Source organism: Tamandua tetradactyla, chromosome 10, assembly GCF_023851605.1.
Source record: "Tamandua tetradactyla isolate mTamTet1 chromosome 10, mTamTet1.pri, whole genome shotgun sequence".
Classification (NCBI taxonomy): Eukaryota; Metazoa; Chordata; class Mammalia; order Pilosa; family Myrmecophagidae; genus Tamandua; species Tamandua tetradactyla.
The window spans coordinates 93256292-93264128 of record NC_135336.1 but is presented as its reverse complement, the minus strand read 5'-3'; the positions used below and the strand labels follow the sequence as shown (position 1 = coordinate 93264128).

At 51.4% G+C, this 7837-nt stretch overlaps 1 protein-coding gene across 1 annotated transcript; it reads right to left on the bottom strand.

Annotated features, from left to right (window-relative positions):
* Positions 1–6655: 6655 nt before the first annotated feature.
* On the bottom strand, positions 6656–7465 carry OLIG1 (oligodendrocyte transcription factor 1). Its single transcript, XM_077117675.1, has one exon. It carries the CDS (start codon positions 7463–7465, stop codon positions 6656–6658), a length of 810 nt encoding a protein of 269 aa, XP_076973790.1.
* Positions 7466–7837: the final 372 nt, after the last annotated feature.

The following is a 7837-nucleotide window of genomic DNA, read 5'->3' as shown; positions in this document are numbered from 1 at the left end:
AAAAATTTCTGTTAATCAGGACGCCAGAAGGGGCAATTTTATTTATTTATTTTTTCTTCACCAGTGATGTGTGCAGTGGAAATTGCTGGTTTAACCTCCTAACCACGACTTGATAAAGTGAAAGGCTGTGGGTAATCAGGTCTGCAGAGGGGAGAGCTCCCAAAACCGTCAGAAGAGAACAAAACCGTACAGCACAACAACCAATACCCCCCTTTGCCTGGTAATCTAGGTGGACAATTCTATCACATCATCTTCAAAAGGCCGTTTCACTGATTCTTCACCTGCTTATTCTGTTTGAAGATTTGAATTGGGCAATACCTAGTGATGGGTGCCCGGAAAGTGGACACCAGCAGCCACGGCGGGACTGGGGACACATAAGGTCATGCAAGGTGGGTGACACTCATCTTCTGCCCCCACCACAACCCTGACAAGTGTCTTACCACCTGCTCCCTTACCCCAGCTACCACCAGACATGGAAACTTTAGAAACAACAAACAAAAAATGGATCCATTTAGGTGAGACAGTTAAATGTCAAATGACCAAAAATGGCCAACATATGCTCTCAGGGCATTTTAACTTAAAAAAGAGCAGGACACAAGTGAAGAGTCTTCTCCTTCCTTGCTGAGGTATGCTGAAACCCTTGAGAACATAATTGATTGGCTATGTTATAGGCAATACTCAGCAACAGCCAGACCTGAGGGTGGGGGTGCAGGGTGGAAGGGGCACAGATGGGGTTCTGCAGTCTTGCCCGGAGAGAGGACAAGGAGGGAACAAAGGACACTTCTCCACATCACAGGAATGATGGGGAGGAAAATGTTCAGTGGCTCTCTCCCTCTTTCCAGGCAAAGCTGCATTTCTTGCAGTGTCTGGCTTCTAGGACTACCCTTAACTGACCTCAGCTTTACTTCTTCATACTTTGTTTTTTCATCTGAAAATGGGGACCATAATATACTTAGGCATGAAGTAATGTACATAAAAATGGTGTAGAACGCTGCTTAGCACCTGATAAGCACCCAATCCCATATGATTTTTGCTACAAGCAGTACTGCTACAATTTCTCCTATCTCATGCTACCTGCTCCCAGGTGAGTTGCCTTTTCTTTTTCTTTTTTTTTTTTTTTTGGTGCATGGTCTGGGAATCGAACCCAGGTGTCTTGCATGGAAGGACAACCTGTGCACCCACTCGTTTTTCTTTTTTAACCCCACAGATGAGTCTTCATCTGATCTTGTTATTCTGAAATCTCCTGGTTGTATCACTTCGGCATTCCCTAAGGAGTTTCCCACATCACTTACCAGCTTCTGGGACACAGAAACCCTTCCCCACCCCAGAGCTGGGACCTATGGCTGACACTTTTCGTGGGCTCCATAGCCTACCTCTCACCGGGGCTACAGGTGTGGGGCTGATGGTTCGGTGGGGGGGTCTCTCCCCATCCCAGGTGTGCGGTGGGCAGCCAGCACTTACTGCTCCCGCTCATGAAAAGCTCTCAGCAAAAAAGATGGCCACAATGGTGAGAAAATCAAGATGCATCCATCAAAGCATTCAGTCTCCCCGTGAAAACACTGAAACAAAAGAGAACGTCCCTTACCTTGTTCCCTAAGATGCTGCTTTCCCCTCCTGCCCTGCTGCCTGCGCTGCTCAGCTGTCTACTTGCTTGCTTTCTGAAGGTTACTTTCCGAAGCCCTAATGACAAACATGTGACCATCAGAGGCTCTCTCTCAGGGCTTGCCATGTTCTGCCACTCCCTGTCACCAGCCTGGGCCTCCCTCGAGGCCAGGTGGTGAGCCTGCCAGAAAAAGTTCAGGTGATCGGCCGGCAGGACCTGTCCCCGAGTCTCTCTCTCCTGGATGCCACTTGAGGGGCAGACCCAGGGCTGAGTAGGCAGGCTGGGAAAGACCAGAGGCTGGCAGTTTTCCAGGGGACAGGAAGAATGCCTTCAGCTTGGGTCAGGAGCCTCCTGCCAGGATTCCCATTTCCTGGAGATTTCAGTCCCATCAGGACAAACCAAGGACTGGTCCTTGGCATGGCTGCCCTAACTGCCTGGGTGGCCTTGGGTGTGTCTCTGACATTCTTGAGCCTCTTGGAAGGAGGAGGGTGGACAAGTGTCTTTTAAGGTTCCTTATCTAGTGGATATTCCATGGTACTCAAGAGATAGGACTCTGATACTGTGGCCATGTCATATGCAATGGCTCACCTGTGTACCTGCCCTCTGTGGTCATTTTGGAAGACTGAGCAGGAAGGAGAAATACAGCTCCTTTGTTTCCAATCTAGGAATGTTTCCCCTCCAATAGCCACGCAGCTTGTAATGTAAGAACTTGGAATATGCAGCTGTTTTTTTTCCCCCTGGGCTCAGGGCCTGTGTCCAGGCCACACCTGCAGAAGGCAAAGGAAAAAGTTTTCTGATGGAACTATTAAGCCCCGAGAAGCAGAAAGAATCTGGCTTAATTTCTCATCAGGCATTTCAGCATTTATTCTGGGCTGAGTTAAAAATGACTGAATGGGAAAAACTTGAAGAAATTAATTTGCAGCACCTCCATAAATAACCAGCCTAGTTCATGTACAGGTCTTGAAGAATGCTTTGCTTTTTTTCCCACCTTCTGTTTGGTAACGATAAAGCAGACCTTGCTTGAAAGCAATATTTCAAGCAACTTTCCCTCAAAGAAAATCTGTTATAAAAGTGAATTTGTGGTTTAGAAAAATATGGCATTTTTCAGTCTGCTGTTTCATAAGCTTATTCCAGTGAATGTTGAATCCAGTGAATCGCTTATTGATTATTTATTGAGTGTGCAGAAGAGGGAAGGGGCAGTGACTGAACAAGAATGTGTTTCCTGGAGGAAATGCATTTTCCCAGTAGTTGACCCAAAGCATCGATTTAATGGCTTCTCCTTGTCAAGTTCATATCATATCCTCATATGACAAAAAGAAAAGCTCTTCTCTGGCTGGCTCCCTCTCTATCCTGTTTGTCTCTACACCACTGAAGCTGTCGGAGGTCGAGCTAGCAGGCTGAGGCTTTGCGTATCAACTGCCAACTTGGACCCAGCCTATTGTGGGTATCTGGGCAGTCAGCAAAGATGAAAACCTCTGAACTAGATGGGCAAGATTTCTTTTTGCTCAAGATCATTGTTCAAAGTCTGAACTTTGGCAAACTGAAATATATTTCCATGCTTGGGATAGAATCTCTTCCTTGGTGAGAACACTCACCCTTTCCAAGTTATATATTTCCCTAGGTTATATTTTCATACCTGGTGTAATCAGTTTCCCTTAGAGGAGAACACCTGTAAATAGACCATTACTACGGGCAGGTAAATCCCATAGTGCATTGACTCTGCTCTCTGTTTACTGATTGCTCACCTGATCTGCAGCACATATAACAACATAATTTCTCAGGGCTGCATATCTTTTTCCCTTAGGTTCTGTTCATTCTAATCACTGGGACCGCCCATTGGTGGTTGGCTGGGTGCAGGGAACTTTTTTGGCACTGAGCTGCAGGTTCCTTCTTATCTTGCTTCCGAGGCTTAGGGTGCCCTTTCCCAAGAAGTCTTCCTAGCATCCTCTCTGCTCCTAAACCCTGCTTAAACTTGTTCACTCTGCAGAAAGCCAACTCCCGCTAAATCCCAGTGCAGGTGGTCAATTCAGCTAGCTCCTTTGCAGGTGTGACCCGGCACTGCAGATTTCCAACAGCAACTCTGCGCTTTTCAACATAGGTCTGAACCTACACCTTCTGTCTGTGAAATACACTTGACCGCCATATAGACCAGTGTTCAGGAGTTTCAACTTTGCGGCATTGACACTGTTGAATTGCTTTGTATCTGTTTTTCCACAGGATCCCTGAATACCCACTGATGCTAGTCTTTTTTTAGGATGCAAATGGCTTATAAAGAGCACATCTGCTTGTCTTGCTTGGCACAAAGACCAGCAAGATGCTACCTAAAGACAGATAACAAATATTTTGAGGATGCCTAAAACAGTCCTGCAAATCCTTGCTAAACTCAATCATAATTTTTAGCAATTCTGGAAAGTACGAGGACTGTGAGTTTCTCAGTTAAATAAAAAAAAAATCACAAATAGCATGACCTTTCCCATACAACATAGGTGCCATCTCCTGTTTACAATGGAGAAAGGAGAACAAACATCTATTACTGTCCACTCTTTCTGCCCTGCAGAAAACACCTACTACCAGCGACCCCTTTCTCTTCCCTTTATGGATGTTTTGTTTTGGAGGGGGGCTGGAGGCATCTAGATGATGGAGCCAGGAGGATGGTGGAGGAATGGTTTATTTGTCAACTAGCAGGAAAAATTTAAGGACCCAATTTGGTTTTGATTTAGTTGTTTATTTTCTCTTGTCAAGATGCAAGGCAAGCAAGGACTGGCACTGAATAAACAGCAGGCCACAATTAAAATGGACTTAGTATAAAAGCTGGTGGCAGGATCTAAGAAGGAGAAATCCTCCCCTGGAATGGGTTTGTGGGTAGAGGGATTTTCCCTCACGCCGCCCTCCACCTCTCCTCTGAGGAAATAGACACTTGGCTGAGACGGAAGGGAAGGTTGTTCCATCTATCTAGACCTCCCTCTTTACATGTTCCCAAAGCAAACGCTCATTTTCCCTAAATTTATCAACACCTTAGATAAACCCATGTGCATAAAATTAAGCAAGCCACATTTCATTTTACTTACATAAAAGGACACTACTTCTCTTCTCCTGTACCATGCCCCTGTCTTTAAACAGTGGTTGGATTTAACAAAAATGAAATTTTTGCAGAATGTAAACTATTAAATGCAGTACATGAGCTAGTCACCATTCCAGATTCCTTTTAAGGTCACCAATCCAACAGGAGGGCTTTCTTCTCCTCTTAGAATTAAATGATATCCAAGGTCATAATTCCAAGAGGGCAACTACGGAGGTGGGGGCAGTGGGTGGGAGCTCATAGCAGTGTTATATTGTTGAAGCTTCTGTCCACTAAGATTTTTTTTTAAGTAGATTTCTAAGAAAGATGTGGAGATATAAAATAATTTTATGATCAATGCATTACTTAACCCATTTTGCAGGGGAAGACGGTAGTTGGAAGAGACTGCTCCACCAAGCTTGACTAAGAAGTACTTCCTGCAATTGCCTCCTTACCCACCTACCCCCCATCCAAAGTCCCTTACATGTCTTGAACTTGAGCTAGGGTTGCCTGTTCATTGAATGATTTTACAAGTTGGGAGGTCAAGCTTTTTAATTTGTGAATTCCAGTCATTTCAGTTCCCCAGGTTCTGAATCCGAAAGGGTGCGAGGGCACTTTAATTAACAAACAAACCGGACGAAAACTATAAACGGTCTTTAAATGCTTTATTTTGTTGATTCTGCACAGCGCAACGAAATAAAGTTAGAGATAAAATTAAATGCCAGTTAAATTCGGCTGCTACCATCATCATCAACAACAAAAAACCTTACACACAAAAAAATCAAAGCAAGCTGCTGAACGATCATAAAATAATCTTGCGTACAATAATTTGTTAACGCCTGTGGCAAATCAAAACCCGTGCTTTACGCAGTTCTTCGATCCGCAAAGCGGCGAGAAGAAAAACGTGCGGGGCTCGGGGGCTGCGGACCAGGCACCGGAAGGCTCCGCACAGAAAAGCGCCACCGCGGCGGGGTGGTCAGCTGGGCCCGGCGGTTTGGGGCTCCCCGAGTCTCTCGGCGTCTTCTTTTAATGATATGGAAGGTTAATTAGCGATCGTGCTTTCTGGCGAGACGGCGACTGAGAAACGCCTCGGTACCCACTTTAAGGTGGGTAAGCTGGGAACACCGTTTGCGTGAAAGGTGATTGGTTTTTGTTTGGAAACAGCAAGCTCAGCGGGCGCTTACGCTACAAAACAAAACGATGGCTCTCCAGTTCAAAGCTGACTATCTAAGAAGACCCCGGGACTTAACAGGGAATTATCGCAACAAAACTCCTGGCTGTGCGATTCTCAAAAAATAGCACTCTTAACAGACAGGCACAAAAGCTGGCCGATTTCCCATCCCGCGCACCGAACCACCCCGGAGCTGCACGCGCCCCCATCCGCCGCACAGCCACGCCGACTGTCCGGCCGCGACGCCCCTGACTGCACCGGCTCACTGGTCAGACAGCCCCCTTTGACCGGTGGAAACAAAGGCGCCTGTTGCCTCTGGTCAAGGAGAAGGAAAAGAATCCCTTCCAAGAGCAAACGCCCCGGCCCGTGGCTCGGCTGGTGTCACCCCTGTGCGTGGATGCACTAGCCCCCCGGGAGAATCGTGCTAGGGGCTGACCTCTCGTCCTACCCAGAGCAGGTAAGTCCACCGGCACTACGCCCTAAAATTCACGCCACCCGCGAGAAGCATGGCTCCAGGGACCCGGGGAGGGACGTGCAGGGTGGGGGTGAGGGAGAGCGCGCGCCCTTCCTGCCCAAGGCAGCTGGAATCGATTCCGAACCGAAACCAGCCTCGACACTCCGTGTAACACACACCCTTGAGTTTCCCTGGTGGGAGCGGGGAGGGGTGCGGGGAGGGGGTACCCGACTGTCCGCTCCTCCTGGCGAGAAAGTTCGAAATGCGCTCGAAGCTCAGCCCCGCTTTCCCGGCCGCAGGGCGCACGGAGATGCCGGGCGACCAGAGGCCCAGCTTACCGCGCGCTCCGGGCCAGGGCCCCGCTCGCCCTCACTTGGAGAACTGCGCCTGCACGGCGGCCAGGCCCAGGCCGGCCGGGACCAAGTGCGGGAACTTGCAGACCGCGCAAGTGCAGAGGCCGGGGCCGCCCGCACCGCCGCCCGCTCCACCTCCGGGGAGCGCGAACTGGCCGCACGGCGGCTCATCGAGCGCCAGCGACAGGTACTTGGCCGGGCGCAGCGCGTCCGGGGGCCCCACGGCGCCGGGCGCCAGGAGCACGGAGCCGGGCGCAGCGGCCAGCAGGGGCAGGCCGGCCAGCAGCAGGCGCGGCGCGGCGGGTCCGGTGCTCTCGCCGAGCGCGCGGCGCAGCTCCTGCAGCGAGCTGCCCAGCAGAAGGATGTAGTTGCGGGCGAGCAGCAGCGTGGCGATCTTGGAGAGCTTGCGGCCGGGCGCGCCCTGGCAATGCGCCGCCGAGTAGGGCAGGATGACCTCGCGCAGCGCGTCCATGGCCAAGTTCAGGTCCTGCATGCGCTTTCGCTCGCGGCTGTTGATCTTGCGCCGCAGCTGCTGTTGTTGCTCCTCCTTGGCATCCGCCCGGGCGCCGCCACCAGCGTGCGCGCCCGCTCCCGGCCCTGGGCCCGGCGGCTCGGCGGGTGCCTCCGGCTTCTCGCGCGCCGCTTTGGGGAGGAGGGTGGCCGTCATGGAGGAAGAGGAGGAGGAGGAGGAGGAGGAGGAGGGCGTTTGCCGGTAGCCCACCAGCTCGTACAGGGAGGCCCCGAGCTGCGCGTCTCCCGGCCGCTGTGGCCGCAACATAGTAGCGGGGGCCGCGTTCACGCGAGCCTGGGAAACCGCATAATACATGTGGGGGGCGGTGGGGGCGGCCGAGGACGCCCTTCAGGAACGCCCCGGGGTGGGCCTGGTAGCAGACCGCCCCTCCCCGCCAAAGTGCTTGTAGGGAGCCGACGGCTGGGTGGCGGTCGGCGCCGGACCCCTTTAAACCCGGCTTGGGAACCTGCGGTGCCGCGGGCGACGGGGCTCAACCAATAGGGGCGCGAGGCCCGGCGCAGGCGTGCGCTCATTGGCCGTCCGGCGCGGAGGTGCTGCTGGCACCGCTCAAGGAGGTTATTGTGAGCTCCGGTGTGAGCAGCTCGGTGGCCGGGGACCCGCAACGGGACAAGCCGCGAGAGGGAAGGGCGAGAGGCAGGGAAGGGGGGCGCCTTTTGGGGTGACGCG

Coding starts and splice junctions, on each gene's coding strand:
- OLIG1 (XM_077117675.1), bottom strand. CDS start 7,465: ATGTATTATGCGGTTTCCCAGGCTCGCGTGAACGCGGCCCCCGCTACT.